Source organism: Pelodiscus sinensis, chromosome 7 (assembly GCF_052426305.1).
Source record: "Pelodiscus sinensis isolate ZL-2025 chromosome 7, ASM5242630v1, whole genome shotgun sequence".
Classification (NCBI taxonomy): domain Eukaryota; kingdom Metazoa; phylum Chordata; order Testudines; family Trionychidae; genus Pelodiscus; species Pelodiscus sinensis.
In genome coordinates this window covers 11,427,160-11,445,507 of record NC_143058.1, presented here as the reverse complement: position 1 = coordinate 11,445,507, position 18,348 = coordinate 11,427,160, and the positions used below count along the sequence as shown (strand labels likewise).

General features: G+C 44.5%; 1 protein-coding gene across 2 annotated transcripts in view; it reads left to right on the top strand.

Annotated features, from left to right (window-relative positions):
* Positions 1-18,348, top strand: part of HACD2 (3-hydroxyacyl-CoA dehydratase 2) — a 42,450-nt gene that overhangs the window by 9,196 nt on the left and 14,906 nt on the right. For both annotated transcript variants that reach the window (XM_075933131.2, XM_025178756.3), the window contains exon 4: positions 16,544-16,632. In XM_075933131.2, coding sequence (XP_075789246.1) covers positions 16,544-16,632 — 89 coding nt within the window. The remainder of the gene's footprint in view (positions 1-16,543; positions 16,633-18,348) is intronic.

Here is an 18,348-nt window from a genome sequence, read left to right as displayed (position 1 = left end):
GAATCTGCCTGCCCTGCCTACCCCCTGTGCTTCTCCTTCTGAAAGAAAGGCAGCACCAGCTCTGAGGTGTTGCGCCTTCCCACCCCGATCAGGCTAGCGGCAGCAGATCGGGGGGAGATGGGGCCGGAGACACTGCTGCAAAGCAGTCCGTGTCCGCAAGGGGTCTAAGCTCCCTGTGGAAAAAAGCTGCTCTACATCCCATGGAGCCGCCTCTGTTCGCAGTAGGCCTGGGCCTACCATGAGCAGAGGCTGCTTCGCAGCAGCAGCTGCTGTCTGTGGGGGTCCTAGCTCCCCATGGACAGAGGCTGCTCCATGAGATACAGAGGCAGTAGCACGGGAGAATAGGCAGATGGTCTGCGAGGGCAGCTAGTTTTTAAACTGGCTTCCTTCATGTACCAGCTCCCGCCTGCCACCCTGCTCTGGTTCCCCTGGTAGAGTGGCTGCAATGTGGGGTAGCAGGGGGCTCCCCAGGAGTGGGGTTGGAGTGCACTAGCTGCCGACTCCGCCCTTGGGGACTGTCAGATAGCTGTGTAACTGATAATATTTTATGCAGTTGCACAGCTATTCAATTATGCGAGATCTAACATCCCTATTACAATGGGCTTCTTCTGCTCCGAGCTAGAGCTCAAACTACTGATGTGATGTAGGTAAAAAATGTCAATTTTTACCAAGGATAGTATATTGCACTCACTAAATCTTTGGGGAACCAAATTAAGAACAGTACTTTAAAAAATGTAGATTTTCCTACATAATCCATGCATCACTATAGAAAAACTGGTAGAGAATTTTCATTCCTGCTGTTTTATGTGCTTTAAATTCTACTCTTTTAAGTTTTGTAAAATCCTAACATTTCCTCAGATTGTTTTGAAATTTGTTGTGGCATGTGGCAGCATGGAGTGGTCCAAAACCTGGTTCCTTCTGCTGCTTTGTACTATTAAAGTGAGAGGTATTAATGACCAAATTAATTATAGACATCTTAATACCTATGAACAAACTCTTCAATTAACATATCTAAGCATAAATTATTCCCAAGCTTCCATCCTAGGGTCTATTTACATTTAAAATGCTACAGTGGCACTCCAGCAACTCCCTGAGAGGTGGTAGCTAGATCAGTGGAAGAATTTTTCCATTGACCTAACAATGTCTACACTGGGGCTAGGTCAGCATAGCTCAGTCTCTAAGGGGTGTGGATATTTCACACCTCTGAGGGATGTAGCTACACCAATGTAAATTCCTAATGTACACAAGGTCTAAGACAAAGTCATAGAATAATAGAACTGGAAGGGACCTTGAGAGGTCATCAAGTCCAGTTCCCTGCCTTCGCGGCAGGACCGAGCACCATCTAGATCAGTGATTCCCAGCCTTTTTGATATCAGGAACTGGCAAACCTATGCACGAACTTTTGGTGGACCGGCAACATTTGCATATTCATTATACAAATAATAAATAGGCAGATAATGTTACTGGTCTGCCAAAAGCCCTGGCTTCCAGAGTCTCCCAGTGCCAGACCTAATCCCTAGAGCCCCTAACCCCTCCACTACCTCTCCCTGCCAGCCACTGACCCCAGAGTCACCTGCACCCAACCCTGCCAGTGCCAGCCTCCACCCTCAGAGCCCCCCAGTGCCAGACCCCCACTACCAGATCCCCCCCAGTGCCAGCCTTCTGTTTCCCATTGCACCCAATCCCCCTGAGCCTCCCCCAAGTCCCTGGTATTAGCCCCAACCCCAGAGCCCCCCAGTGCCAACTCTGCCCACATAGCCTCCCCACTACTAGCCCTGGCCCCAGAGCCCCCCAGCACTAGCTGTGCCCCCGGAACCCTCAGTGCCTGCCCTGCACCCTTCACCTAGCCCTGAGCTGCTTCCCAGCTGCCAGATGAGCACTGATGCCCTGGTCACTGCTGCTCTAAGGCTGCTGTGCTGAGCTTCACATGGCCTTCCCACTGATCAGCAAAGCACTCTTCCATGGCTGGGAAGAGACCCCCTCCCTGCCAGGCGTGGCAAGAGCCCAGCCACCGACACATGCATGGGATTGGCAGTGTCTGTGGCACAAGCAACAGGGGCAGGCACATGTTTCTAGTGGCTCGAGAGTTTCTCCCGAGGCTGTTAACAATTGGGCCTTGTGGCGCAGTGTCACTCAGCCTGTGTGTGTCTCAAGCTCGCAGCACCCACTTGACAGCTGGGTGGTACGAGCCCCCCTGACATCCATTGTTTTAGTGAGGGAGCCCGGCTCCCTCTGCACAACTCCGGCTGACGCTGCTGGCTGCTGTGCCCTGGGATGTTGGGAAGTGATCAGACATGTGATGCATGCTGAAACTGTCAGGGGAGACCCCGTGGGGCAGCTGGGCCCTGTCGGAGGAGGACAGAAATCGCAGACACCGAGTGCAGCTCTCCGGGGCCTCTAGCCTGATTGTCTGTAATACCAATGAAGGCTGGGACGCTCATGGCCACGAAGGCTCTACTTGCTGTTCCCGAACACACTGCCCGAAACACACAGGATTCAGGCAGCTGCTCACCATGCAGCCCTGCCAGCCAGGCATATTGCTGCCGCCAGAGCTGGAACTAGGGCCGTGGTGAGGCTGCCAGGTTAGAGACAGCCTCACCTCAGCCCGATTCCAGTCGGTGAACACCAGAGCAGTCCACAGCACAACTTACTGTGGGAAGGCGAGAGGAGAATTTTTAGTATGCATGCAGGCATGCACCTTATTGGGACTGGAACTCCCTAGCAGGCAGGGCTATTAGCAGCTGAGGGCGTGGACTGGCAAAATGCCATAGCCCAGCAGGCAGGGGTTTGCGGCCCGCCACTGGTCTGTGGACTGACGGTTGGGAACCGCTGGTCTAGATCATCCTTGGTAGATATTTATCTGACCTGCTCTTAAATATTTCCAGTGATGGAGATTACACAACCTCCCTAGGTAACTTATTCCAGTGTTTAACCACCCTGACAGGAAGTTTTTCCTAATGTTCAACCTAAATCTCCCTTGCTGCAATTTAAGCCCATTGCTTCTTGTCCTATCATCAGAGCTCAAAGAGAACAATTTTTCTTCCTCTTCTTTGTAACACCTTTTTAGATACTTGAAAACAGCTATCATGTCCCCTCTCAGTCTTCTCTTTTCTAACTAAACAAGCCCAAAAAGATTCTTTGACTGAGTGTCTGGAGATTACTCACTAATTGCAGCAAGGGGGTGCAGCTTCATTTTGGGGGCAATATAATCAAAATATGGGGGCAGATTAGACATGTGAATCCTTTTTAGCAGTGGAGGGGTATTTGCCAGGGAGGAATGAAGAGAAAAGGAGACGTTTTGGGGGTTGCAGCAAAGGGAGTAGGGTTATAAGGAGGGGACTACATTGGAAAGAATGGTAGGGAATGTGAAAGAGGCTGGGGACATAGCCTGCTCTACCAGTACATCCCAATCTTTCTAGACCTGTCCTCTTATACCCCACATCTGACACTGCACTCTACCTCCTACACTACCAGCTCTGCCAGTGCACCCCAGTCCTCCTGCATCCCAGTCTGCCTACACTCCCCATCTCTGTCAGTGCAACTCAACCCCCTTGCACTCTCCAGTTCTGCTATCGCCCCGTGCCCCATCTATGCTAGTGCACCCCGACCCTTGCAGTCCCCAGTTCTGCTAGTGAAACCCAGCCACCTGTACTCCAATCCCCCTGTAACCTTTATCTCTGCCAGTGTACCCACAACACTCTAGTAAACCTGATAATAAATGTTTGAGGACTATTGAATTAGAAAGTGGGTAGTTCACTGCTGACTAGAAAAGTGTGGCATAAACATTGCATTCTCTGAGGCTTCAATGTTTCTCTGAGATTAATACATCCCTATTGGATAGCGGTTAGACAGTCTTTCTCTCAAACATAAAACTGTCAGTATTTTGGAACAGAAAACCTGCCTGTACCTTCTGTAACAGGCCTTGGCACATACCTGACCCATCAACTATTGTGAAACCTGACCAGGAACACTGTGTTGTTGTGTTGTAGTTATTTATTCCAGGCACTTCATGAAATCTGGTTGTGTATTTGGTGGGGGAGGGAGATGAAAGTATAACAACAGAAACTTTTATATGCTAGGGAGTGAAGACTTTAGAGGGGTGTGTTCTCTTTTTGATGTGGAAACTTGGGTACAGTAGTGAGAAGGGGCCAGGTTGTAGGAGGGATCATGAGTGTGGCTTTGGAGGTGTGTTGAAGTAAATGGTGTGTGTGGGTGTGTTTGGGCAAAAAAGCTGGCTCGGTATATTAACTGCAGAACATTTTTACAACTGCCTAACTGACTACTCACTCTGGTCAGCAGCAGATATTTTCCTGTTAAACTTTTAGATTCATTGGCAAAAAGCTGCATTAATAAAGAGTTACAGTTGCTTGGTGATACGGCATTGCCTTGCAGAAGGTTGAGTTGAGTAAAACTCACAATTCTGAAAAGCAGGAACTGCAGAGCTAAAGTTTCCCATGCAACCTTGACTTTGTTCTCTTTCAGCAGTGCTCAAGTACATCTCATCAAAACACACATCTTTACTATTCTGTCCCCATACTTCCTGAAATGAACAAGCTCTTCACCTCCTTTTACAACCCCTTTACTCTCACCCCCAAGATTCCATCAAACACTATTAAAGGACAGAAAGGCGGAGAAAAGTTGCCCACACAATCTTTCCTCAGTTCTCTTCAAGAAGTGCCTATTGTATTAATTAAATCGGCATAATCTATTCCCTGTCCAACATTACACGGTGTTAAGTGAAATGTGGGGTTTGATATGCAGAGATCTCAGGCTGCTTAATACCAGAGCAAACACTATACAACTCGGACCAAAGGTTAGAAATGTATTGATTGAAACATATACAGGAAAAAATAATCAAAATAAAGAGTAGAATTTAAACTGATTATTTATGCAAAACAATGTTAATAAAAATTACTCAAAAGGCCTTTCTGTAGACAGTGAATAAGACATTTAAACCTCTTATTCAACCAAACCCATATTGGTAGAGAAAGTTTAGTACTTTTAAATTCTGAATTCAGAATGGCGGTTGCATTCATGCTTTTGGTAAAATAGGCATACGTAAAAGAAGATAGGATAGTAGAGATGCAGGAAATATGGCTTTTCTGATGTTCTCAGGATTAGGGATGTAAAATCCCATTTAATTGGTTAACTGGTATAGATTCACACACCTAACATATTCCACAGAACGAATACTACACATGTACCGTTTAAGAACTACTACAAGGTCTTTTACAAATGCTTTTCCCTGAGGATATGTCTACATTTGACCAGGAAGGTGCAGTGCAAAACAAAACAAAACAGTGTAGTCAGGGTAGCATGGATGGTGGCTTGGGATAGTATCTAAGAATGTACCCCGAGGGTCCAGATGGGTTTGTACTCACACAGCTAATCCAAGCCACTGCCTGTACTATCATGGCTACTTGACTATTTTTAGCACACTAGATTGAGCAGAGCTATGTGAGATGGGAATCACACCACCTAGCTCAAATGTAGACACGCTATTATTCTACACTTAACCATCATTAAAGCATTAAAAACTACTTATGCTCCACTTCACTGCTGACAATATCCTATGTAATAAAAGCCCTGTGCACTGCTACTGACCTGACCTAACCTACACAATTTGCATGGAAATTGTCTACTGCATCCCGAAGAGACAAATGCCCATCTTTCCTTTCATCACACACATGAGAAGGTGCAAAACAGTGATCTCCTATCATAGTCACAGCTCTGTCACACACTTCAGAGTAATCCACAGATTTCACAAACACACCTCAGGGCTAAATACTGCTTTCACTATGCAGTAGACATCTGTCATATTGCAGCTTACTACTGACAATGCTTTTTTCTAGTTATCCCTCTCCTCCCTATGCATTATGAATCCTGAATGTATTAGGGATGTTAAAATGTGTGTAATTAACTGTCTAACCGCTGAAAATTTCAGCGATTACATGTGGGGCATGTACCAGTTCCTACCTATCACCCTGCTTCTGGGGAGCCAGCGAATGCCCCGTGCTGCTGCCTCTGATAAGTTGGCTCCCTGTGTGTCCCGGCTCCTGCTTGTTTCCCCATGCTGCTGCATCTGTATCATACACAGAGAGCTGGACTGGGACCTGTGTGTAGCCATTTGGGTAATTGCTAAGCATGAGCTTATTAGTTACCCATTTAAATGGCTACACTCTTATATCCCTAGAACATATACATGCAGCTCTTCTCTGTGCTAACACATTGAAGGGAGTGAAACAGATTTCCTCATGTAATCATAGTTCCATCACCTTAAGGTACTCCACCCATATATATCATGAAAACACATATACTGTGCAAGTCTGAGAACTGCCTCCACCATTTAATGTAGGTACACCTAACATACTGCCTGCTCCTGGAGTATATCCAGCTAATTCCTGTTGTCTACCGCAAGCTTCAGGGGAGCAGATGAAAGGTGATGTGAGCAATCTTCCTTGCCATCTTTCAGTTCTTTAATAGTGTTAAGAGGAATTCTGTGAGTGAGAGTTACAAAGGGAGGTGAAGTGCTTATAAATTTCAACTGTGTGGTTGTCAGAGTAAAGGTATGTGTGTTGATGAGGCATATGGGATAGTCCTGAAAGACTGAAATGCTGTGTGGATCCCTGGGCCAGCAGGGGAATGAGAGTCCCCTGCTGGCCCCAGGCTTCATGCTGTGCATCTGCTTTGAAATGTACAAGAGCCACAGCAGGGACTCTTCTACATTTTAAAGGTGGAACACTGCTGTCACACTCCTGCCCCCTCCCATGGAGCTGGAGCTGAGGGGAACCGGCTTTTAAGCCAGCTCTCCCCAGCACCTCCACCTTTCCCCTCCACTGCTTCTTTCTGATAGAAGCAGCAAAGGGGGACAAAGAGACTAGTTGACTAGTGTATCGACTATCCAATAAGCTTTTGCTTATCAGATAGTAAACTAGTCGATTAGTTGCTTACATCCCTAGCACAAACAATAACTTTTCTATACAAAGACAATAATCAGTGTGTTCAGAAGTGTGTGGACCTACAAAGTGTCATCTCGTGATTAATTTTGGGGGGGGGGGCAATTGATTAATCTTTGTTGTGAAATGTTATTTCAGCATTCTTGTGTTATTCATACAGGTACTGAGTCTGCAAATAATGTACTTAAGCACCTGCTTCACTTCATGCCTTATGACTAGTTTCAGGGAACTGCTCAGAGTGTATGTAGTTAATTTCTGAAATTCTTTGCAGAATCAAGGCCACAAGGTGAAGAAATCTACCTAAGCTGCTCTGCCAAATTCAGATATTTAATTTTAAAACTATAAACTACTTTTCATAAAGTGGGCAAGTTCCTCTTTAAATTTGAAATACAACTGTTTGCTTAGTTCTTATACCTATCTCATAGACCTGGAAGAGACCTTGAGAGGTCATTGGGTCCAGTCCCCTGCCCTCATGGCAGGACCAAGTACCATCCCTGACAGATTTGCCCCAGATCCCTAAATGGGTTCAGCAGGCCAATGCTCAAACCACTGAGCTATCCCTACCCCAACAAGCATTCAAAGACAGGATCAACCAGTAAAACATACATATTTCAAACCCATAAATCTACAAATTTAAAACGAGGTCCCACACACCATTTCCACACATTGAAAGTATTTCCTAATATTAGCAGTACGTCTTTGTTAATTTTCGGGTTTCAAAAATTATTTCAGTATAACCAAATATCACTATTGAAAAGTTGAATTCAAACTGATATATTTAGCAGCAGAGGGCACTCTAATATTGTTTGATGTTGTAGTTCTTGGCTTGCTGTAAAATTGTTGCTTGAAAAAACTCTTGTGTTTCCATGAAAGGCAGTCAGTAAACCACACAAAATGTCTCCAAGAAGTGAAAAGCTATATTTTTTTTCCAAATTAGTGAAATTACCAAAGAAAATGTTAGAACAATAGATCTCTTCCTACCCATTTGTGGGAATTATAGTGTTACTTCGTTGGACAAAAAAGTCTTCATTAGAAGAAACAGCTAGCTCTTTTAAAGCAATCTGAATTTTGCTGTTCCAGTGAGGGTTTGACAAGGTTTTTAATAAATAATAGTGGTAAGTATACAAACTGTTCCTCAGTGAAACAATTGCAAAGTCTGCTCTTGGCTTAATTTAGTACAAGTACAGTAGTTGCTTATAGTTTATAAAACTGGTCCCTAAATTGAGCATCTGGTAATTTTATAGAATACATTATTTATTGTCTGATTAGACTCTGCAATATATTAGTTATTGGACATGTGCACATGAAGTCTAAGTCCCTGCACTTAACAAAGTTACTAGAAGTTAGTTATCAGGAAGCTTATAATGTTTGGATTGTCACCAGCCACTAGATAGAGATAGCCAGCTTCATCTGACTTTCTATCCTGAACTGGAGAATATCCTTGATCAGAAAAGAAGCTTTTGTTTATTTCAGTAAAAATGATAATGTGTAACACCTGTTACCATGAATAGATATATCATTTCTTAACAATATTTTAGTATCCAGTTTTTAAACATGTAATTATTATTCAACAAAATTATTTGCAAGTGCCATTCTTCTGTTAAGCTAATGGGAAGCATTTGTTACAGGCTTATTACAGTTTGTACATAAGAATTCTCTATCCCAAACTGGGATTTAACAGCCTGTTATCATAAATCACTGGATTATATTTAACCACTGCTGATCATTTCAGGAAGGATGATTGAAGTTATAAACAATTAACATTAATCTTTCTCCCAATTATCATAACTTTCTGTTGTTACCCCGAAGTGATTGAACACTCAATTGCTGTCTCTCCAAAATAATCTGCAGTCATTTTAAAAAAATGGTCCTTGGAGTCAGAAAATTTAAAGTGAAACAGCATTCTCTTCCAAAAGTATTAATTAGAGTTTATAATTATTTCACTCCTCTTTTCTGTAATCCATTACAAAAACTGGGATTTAAATAATCTCAAAGCATGAAGTATTGCCTTGTAAATTAAACTGTTTTGCTTAGTTGCACAATATAAAATATTGGCATTATACATTTCTGCTTTTTCCCTCAAAGCTTCTCAAACTAGACCATCTATAAATAGCTGCTAATATCAGTATTCACAACTCTTCTCAAAATGTCTCTTCGATGGTCTCCAGCATGTCCTGATTTATCCCAGTTTCTCTTCATTATACTTCTGCTGATAGTTCAGAAAGTTAATTAGATGCTCATATTGCATTTTACCCTGGAACTCCTTTCACAGAACTGCATGTTGTCAAATAGTATTTATTAAATAGAACTTTTAATTAAAATTCAATAGTTTATGGCAATCTAGGGATTACATCTAACAGGGGTGGCCAGCCCATTAAAGGCAAAGAGTCACAATAGTTGGGGATATAGCGCAAAGGGCTAAGGGAAAAAAGTTGTTGGGGGGCGGAGGGGAAAGAGGAAAGCCCCAGCTCCATTTGGCTGAGCCAAAAAAAAAAAAAAGACAATGCCCCTTTAAACAAAACTCCGGGTGGCTTTTTGGCCACATCAGGCTCCCGTCGGCTGGCGCCATCTTGTCAGCGCCATTTGCCGTGCCGGACGTTTAGCACAGGGAACTGGGGGCTGTTTTTAGGGGCACAGGGGCAGCTTCATGAGCCACTATTTAAGAGGGGGGAGGAGCAGTATGTGGCTCGTGAGCTGTGGGTTGGCCAGCCCTGATCTAACTCTTCTTTGGAAGAACTGTAGACTAAAGTGGTCAAATGTCATGCTGCATTTTTCCCTGAGGTTCTTCTGTCTTATGGAGCATGCCTGCTTTAGAGTTCAAGCATGCTATGAAGTTAATTATTGCAAACTGGGTTCCGATTCCATTGAACTATACACTGTGATTTTTCTCCCATCCTTGAATTGTATGCTTTTGTTGGCAGTTCTTCCTGTTTGGTGAAACAAATTCCCTTGCTGTGTTCTTAAGTTGTTTTTATCAGGATTTTGTAGGTGTACTTCACACCACTCTCTTAAAGAATCAGTGGTGGGCTTGTCTGTTTTGTTGCAATCATTTTCAGTTCATCATTCATTAAATCCCAATAAGACCATGGCATGGCTTCTGAAAGTTCTCACAGAAAGTGCATCCCATGATCACATCTTGAGATAAATTGGCATATTTTCAGCAGAGTGATTGCAACTAGAAGAAGGCTCACATGCCAAGTTATTTACTGAATGACTTGTGTATGGTAAGAACTGTTATTCTGTGTGCCTTCAGAAATAATTTCATTTTTCTTTTTCAAGTTCTTTTACTCTTTCAGGAGTGTCAGGATATCAGTGATTGCATTTACCAATAAATTATTGGAAATAGTGAAATTTGCAAATTGGGTGGTGGTTTGCCTGGGTGAATCTGTTAGTTTTGATCAGTCTTATGTGTTTGAGCTTTCAGTTTCTTTAGTTCATATTACTCTAAAGTAATATGTCCTCTAAAATTATTAGTTGACAATTTTTTTCAGATATCTGTGTTAGTGTAATGTCCCAAAATATTTTTAGTCAACACAATGGCACACTTCTGCTTTCACAAGCAGTGTTTCTAATAATAGCTTTAATTAGCTGTTCAGGTGAACTATAGACCTTCAGGCTTGGGCTGGATCTGGCTCTAGGAACATGTAGGATGGGAGGTGAGCTGAAGAAAAGCTCTGTGTAAGCTCAAAAGCGGGTCTCTCTCACCTACAGAAGTTACTCTAATAAAAGATATCTTGGGAGCTATAAACAGAGCCACTTGCCCTGGAGTCCTTGAAATAGAAGGGATTGGGAAGGTTGCACAAAGGGAACTAGTGGGGGTAAATGGGAGGAATGCGAGGAGCCTGTGGCATGCTAATTGAGATCAGCTTACACAAAGTACGTGACTCTAGTTTGTAAGGTATTTGATAACTCTGGTGATAAGCATCATGGAATGGATACATTTGAGTAGTGGATAAGAATGTATCTGTCAGGCGGCTTCTTAGGCCAAGTCTCTGTACTAACTGCTTCCCCAAGTCACAGTCCAACATAAACAAAAACTAAAGGCATCTTCAGCCCTGCTTGGCTCAGGTTTCATCCCCTTTCTTTCAGTCACTGGTTGCTTGCCTTAATGGTCCCAACTAAGGATGTTAAATTTTGATTAATCAGCTAATCGAGTAGTCGATGGCAGGAGGTAGGGCGCTTGCTGTCCCAACTGTGCCTCTGCCTTTTAAATGTCGTAAGAGGCACGGGGCACCTCTTCCTCCCCTGCCCAGACAGTGCTGGGGGGAACTGACTTTTAAGCCCCCAATACTGGCTCCTGTTTCCCCCTCCTCCCTCTTGCTGCTTATAAAGAGCAGCGATGGGGGGGCAGAGCAACTAATTGAGTAGACTCAACTATCCAATAAGCCAAAGCTTATCTGGTAGTCAACTAGTTGTTTACATCCCTGGCCCCAACAAGCGTTGGTATCAGATCAGACTTAATGGTCTGTTTCACATCTCCTTCTCCTACAGACAACAGTCTTCAGATGGCTCTTGGCCGTGACATGGTGACTGCTAATCTGTTCTCCTTCCCAGTCAGTCCCAAACAGAGCTGGTTCTCTTCTTTCAACTGCTCCCTGCAAGCCTGACAGCTCTTGCAGTGAAGTGAGCTGAGGTGATTGAACCCACAGCAGCTTGTTAATCCTTCCTGGACTGAATGGGATTTTTATAACCAATTACAGGCAGTCCCCGAGTTACGCGGATCCGACTTATGTCGGATCCGCAGTTACGAACGGGGTTTTTTTTGCCCCGGAAGACGGGAGCGGCGGGACGCCCAGATGCGCCCCGGTCCCGCCGCCCGTGTCCTCCGGGGCGAGAAAAGCTTCTCCGCATCTCCCTGGTCTGCTGCGGAGGGGGAAGCCCCCCCCCCCAGCAGACTAGGGAGACGCAGAGCAAAGCCGCGGAGCATGCGGGCAGCGGGAAAGCCCAGACGCACCGCGGCTGTCTTTGCTCCCCGTCTCCCTGGTCTGCTGTCTCCAGCAGACCAGGGAGACGTGGAGCAAAGCCGTGGAGCACGCGGGACAGCAGACCAGGGAGATGGGGAGCAAAGCCTCGGAGGACGCCGGCAGCGGGACAGCCGCAGCGCGTCTGGGCTGTCCCGCTGCCCGCGTGCTCCGCGGCTTTGCTCCGCGTCTCCCTGGTCTGCTGGAGACCAGGGAGACACGGAGCAAAGCCGCGGAGGACCCGGGCGGCTGGACCGCGGTGCGTCTCGGTCTGCCGCCCATGTCTCCCTGGTCTACTGGGGGGAGGAGGGGGCGCAGCTAGTGCGCCTCCCTCCCCCCCCAAGCAGACCAGGCTTTTCTCCGGCCTGTGGTAGAGCAGCTGGGGCGCTGCCGGTTGGTCCCGCAGTGCCACTCGGCGCTACTGGACCAACCTGGCAGCACCCCAGCTGCTCTGCCCCAGGCGTCCTGATTCAGCCGCTGCTGAAACTGACCAGCGCTGACTACAGGAAGCCGAGGCAGAGTTGCTCTGCCCCGGGCTTCCTGGAATCAGCCGCTGATCAGTTTCAGCAGCAGCTGACTTGGGTACGCCTAGGGTTCTTAAGTTGAATCTGTATGTAAGTTGGAACTGGCGTCCAGATTCAGCCTGTTGAAACTGATCAGCGGCTGATTCCAGGAAGCCCGGGGCAGAGCAACTCTGCCTCGGGCTTCCTGTAGTCAGCCGCTGGTCAGTTTCAGCAGCGGCTGAATCAGGACGCCATTTCCGACTTACATACAGATTCAACTTAAGAACAAACCTACAGTCCCTATCTTGTACGTAACCCGGGGACTGCCTGTATATTCTTAAATGAGTAAGCAAACTACAGGTGGGTTTTTTCAAGACCCTTTTCTGCATCTTTTGAGCTCCTCAGGAGTTCTATCAGACTACATTTCAAAAATCTGCCCACTATCAATACATGGACAATATTAAAAAGTGCCATTCCTCATTTATTTTTTTACCTTCAAATGGGTGTCATGGTTCTTTCCATCATTCCTGCTATTTTCTAATGCCTGAATTATCTTTTTTGAAGTCTGTACTGCTTGTCTGATATGAGATACTAATTCTTGTGACATTATTTTTTGTCAGTTTTTCTTGAATCCTTCCACATCCTTGCCTGGTTTTTTTTCCCTTGTGCCTATCCAATATTTATTAATCTCCCAAGAACTTTTATGATGATTGCAGTAATTTGTGTTCAGTTAATAAAAGGAGGGCCATACTGGATCAGACCAAATATCCATCTTGTTTACTGTCCTGCCTTTCAACAAGGGCCAATGCTGGGTAATGAACAAAACAGGCAGTCTATCCCCTGTCATCCATTCCCAGTTTCTGGTAATCAGAGGCTAGGGACACCCAGAGCATAGAGATGAATCTCTAACTATCTTGGCCAATAGCCATGGATGGATTTTTTTCTCCGTGAAGTTATCAAATTTCTTTAACACCATTAGGCTACTTCTATGCTGCAGCGCTATTTCAAGATACCTATCCCAAAATAACTATTCCATGTCTTTTGAGTGTGCCCGTTATTTTGAAATATAACAGGCTTGCTATTCCAATGTCCCTGTAAACCTCATTCCGTGGCGAGTAAGGGACATTTCAGAATAGTGATTTATTTTGAAAGAAGTGCTGTGTAGCCAGCACCAAATTTTGAAATAAGCTATTTTGAAATTGACTTGAAATAAGATACACAATTTCCATAGTTCAAATTGCGTAGCTTATATTGAGCTACAGGTGCAGTGTAAACGCACCCTCCTAGTTTTGACTTTTATAAGATCCCTAGCTGATGAATTCCACAGATTGACTTTGCATATGGAAAAAGTACTTTTTTTTTTCCATCAAAACATGCTGCTTGTTAATTTCATTGGGTGATCCCCTAGTTCTCCTCCTTATGTGGAGGAGTAAATAACACTTCCTTATTCACTTTCTCTATACCGTTCATGATTTTTTAGGTCTCTGTGATAGCCCCTTCCCGCTCCCCCCTCAGCTGTGTCTCTTCCAGGCTGAAAAGTGTCAGCCTTTTTAATCTCTCCTCATACGGGAGCTGTTCCATGCCCTTAATCACTTTTATTGGCCTTCTCTACCTTTTCCAATTTACTGTATATTTTAGAGAGTTTGTGCATTTGTCTGAGAGTCTGTTTATTCAAGAACTCCTCCTAAATAGTAAAAGCTAGGACCACCACATTTGGTAGGCAGCTTCCTCGTTTCATGACTAAAATCAAGGACAGGGTTTGGTTGTGCCAGGACAATGGGATGTGCGTGGTAAGTGATTGTTTCTTATTGAACAGAAAGGGAGGGGAATGAGAGCAGGGACAGTTATACGCACGAATGACCACTCGGGTGTGGGGGGAGGGAGAGAGCAAGCACCCTAACTCTGGGGAGTAGCTGCTGGCCAGCAGCACAGACCTCACCAACACGGCCTGCCCTGGGCAGCAGCTGCTGTCCCTGGATATCTCTGGCGTGTGGACTGTTCAATGCTCGGTAAGTCGTCTAATTCTAATATGATTTAGAAGCACTGTTGCTTGAGGCCTTTAGATGCAGAAAGTGCTTCTGGCATTTGCTGTCTGAAACACTAGTAGTGCTACTCTTTTTTAAATCTGCCCTGTGCTCTTTGAGGAAGGTAGAAAATCATGCCATAGTTTGAGTTGTATGTACTAGGTATGTAAACTCACAGGCCAAAAGTATCACCGATTCATCGATGTAACATCTCCCATGTAACTGTTCTTCGTTGGCAGGAGAGCTCCGTCCTGCTGGCAAAATAGAACCACCCCCAACGAGTAGTAGTATGCCAATGTTCCCTCTAAGGTGCACGTCTGTGCACAAAAATTTCTGAAGGCCCCTCCCCGCACACAGACACCCTCCCTCCTTTGCAGAGATGCACAGCAGTACTCATCGTCCTGGACTTGGGAGGGGCGTGGTGTGGCTGCTCACATGGCTGGGGCCGTGTGGTGGGTGAGGATGGGTCTGCGGCCATGATCGCAGCAGGAGGCAGCTTCTTTGGCTGCCACCTGGGCTGAAGCTATGTCGGGAGGCGACATGGTGGATGGCTGCTGCTGTGTGGGATTGGGGTAGTGTGGCTGGCAGGAGGCTGCTGTCGCCTGGGACTAGGGGATTGGAGCTGTGGGTCTAGCAAGTGGCTGCTGCCGTGGGGAGTTGGGGCTGTAGGGCTGGCAGGAAGTTGCTGCTGCCTGGGACTGGGATCATGGGGCTGGTGGGTGGCTGCTATCACGGGGAGTTGGGACCATGGGGTTGGCAGGCAACTGCTGCTGCAAGGAGTTGGGGCTATGGGACTGGCGGTGGGAGTAGTGGGGGATGGAGGAGGAGATGGGTGCTAGCTATGTAACAGGTCAGAAGATGGGGCAGAAACTAACGCATCTACACAATAAGTGGGGCTTTCTTCCATAACAATTTTAAAAATATATATTGTTAGTAACTGATGGGTGTCATGGGACTCAAGCACACATAACATGGGTATTGGTGAACAAGACAAAACTCACTATGCTCATGGATGGAAAATTTTAGAGGGAACACTGCAGTGCTCCCCTGCCAACAAAGCACTGTCTACACAGATGCTTTTCATCCACAGAACTTCGGTTATTCAGGGGTATGGGGTGGTTTTTTTTGCAAACCCCTAACTAGAAAAGGGCAGTGTAGACTAGGGATGTTAAATTTAGATTAATTGGGTAATTAGTCAATAAGGGCGCCTCCAACTTCTAAGTGAAGCAACAGCCCCAAGGCTGTTGCTACACTTCAAAGGCGAAAGTGCTATAAGGAGCATGGGGCCAGAGGGGGACTCAAGCAGTCCCCCACTGGCCCTGTGCTCCCCATGGCATTTCAAAGCAGCAGTGCTGCATGGAGCCCGCGGTCAGCAGGGGAGTCCCCAGCTGACCCCAGGTTCCATGTGGTGCTGCTTTTTGAAACTGTGCATGCAGCCCAAGGGACAGCTGGCCCCAGGCTGCACGCAGTGTTTCAAAGCAGAAGACCCTGGACTCCACGCAGCGCTGCCACTTTGAAAATGCCGCGTGCAGTTCCTAGCTGTCCCCAGGCTGCATGTGACGTTTCAAAGCGGCAGTGCCGTGTGGAGCCCAGGGTCTGGTCCCGGGCTCCATGCAGTGCTGCCGCTTTGAAACACCCTCCCACTTCCCTCTCCACCTTTTCTGCCTCTTTCTGATAGAGGCAGCAAGGGTGGGGGAAGCAACTAGTCAACTAGTGTGTCGACTATCCGATAAACATTTGTTTATCGGATAGTCGACTAGTCGTTCACATCCCTAGTGTAGACATAGGCTTACTCACCAGTTTGCTCCTTTTGTGTTAAGGTTGTGCCATGCTATTTTCAGTAAAACAGATTATTTCTTATTTATATTTTGATACAGAGATTATTTCTTATTTATATTTTGATAATGCCCAATGTCCCAATTAAGGCATCCCATTAGTACAAACACATGATAGGACACAGTCTAAATTGAAGTTCATGCTTTTGTGTTCTAAAAGTTCAGTTTTCCTGGAATTTTGCTAAATAACCTTTTGCCTTTGCAAATCTCTTTCTCTAAAATAGTCAGTTTTACTGTATTTATCAGTCCTAAAATATCTTTCAGGCATTGTTCCCTCTTCTGTTGTCCTGACTGCTTTCCAAGTGATGTCAAGGGTTTTCCTGACGTGGGCTGTAACACACAGTGTAAAAGAGGTAAGTTTAAGCCGCATGAGGGACTTCAGGTAATGCTACAAAGAGAACAGAGTTAGTCACTTTTATTTAACTATATTCTTCTGTGCCTCTCCACAGCTGAATGGTTTGTATAAGAATTCTATAAACTCTAGAAAGTATATTTGACTTCAGTTTAATGTTATTTTATATATATACATATATATAAAATGTACATGTTACATAATGGCATTTTCTTTGACCAATGCTTTTACTTCCCATGCTTAGTTTGAGACTCTTACATTTTTGATACAGTAATTCCACTTTCATTTAGAATATTGTGCACATGAAAGAATGGGAAAGGCTTACTTTCTGGTATTTTGCTTCACTTGTGGTTACTCTCTATATAGTGTGATAATCAGACTGAAATAATTTGCTTCTGTTTCAAATACTAGTGGATCTCATTAGTCGTAAAAATCATAATTCTGGACAACTACCGTTTTGTTTGGATTTCAGGTATTTTTGCTAGTTGAATCTTAAGCTCTTCCACTTCTAAAATTACCATTACACCACTGGTCTGGACTTTGAAGGGGGCTAGGATGATTGTAGTTATCCAACAGTAGTTTTTTTTCCCCCCGAAAAATTACTGTGAATTGGTGGTGATTCTAGAAGAACCAGTGACGGATTGTCACGATGTCTTCATTTGAGATTCCTCCTTTAAATGTGTAATTTCCATTTCTTGAACCTACTGTCATAAATAAACCCAAGATCTCACTTTTTTCAGTGTATCATTTTGAGTCGGACAGTCCCAAACCATTGTTACCTGAATCTTGCTCTCAGGGCATCCCCACGATAAGCTGCCCTGTTATACGTTGGTTCTATACTAGCGTTGTTGACACTTGTGGGAACTGTTTTGTTTTAAGTCTTCCTGTTCCCTGCTCTTTTGTAACACACACAAAAAAAGACCAATTTGTACAAACAGAAGTCTGCCATGGGAAAAAAATTCCCTACTTTGTCCTTTCACTATATGTCCACTTTTTTGAACATATCTTGAAGTATAGCAGGGATGCCTTGTATATCATATTCCTTTTTGTTGTATGTTAAGGTAATAGAAAAAATTTTGTTTTGAGTTGGCATAGGATAGAGAATTATAGGTGTCTTTGCATTCCATAATAAGCTTGCAGTAGTTTCCTGAACAGTATTTCTAACATTCTGTTCTTTGTACTGAGTTATATTAAAGAGAATATTCCTTTTTTCACGATTCATTAGTGGATATTACAGTAATCCAAGGTATTATTTGAGCTCTCCAAATATATGGGAAGACAACACAAAAATTTAAAAATAAGTGGAGGAAAAGTATGATATACTAACAAGGTGATCAAGATATTGATCACATTTTTTATTAATGCCACAGTGTTGCAGGTTTTCTAACATTTTGAAATAATCCTGTCAACATTTTTCCTTATAAAATCCAAAATACCAATACATTTGCTCTTCCTCCAACAGATGTATCTGAAGGATTTCAGTATAGTAATGTTCTGGTCCCTGTTGACTCCAGCAAAACACCAGAGATGACTGCTAAATTTCATTACAAGCAAAATGGAATTGAGATGTTAATTAGGAGCAAATAAATGTACCGCAGGTGAAAATATTGTTAGTTCTATCTTGCCATTGGGGTGCATGGTGCTTTGTAAACAAGAATAGTAAAGTAGAAATTAGAGATAGTGAGGAGTCCTGTGGCACCTTAGGGTACATCAATAC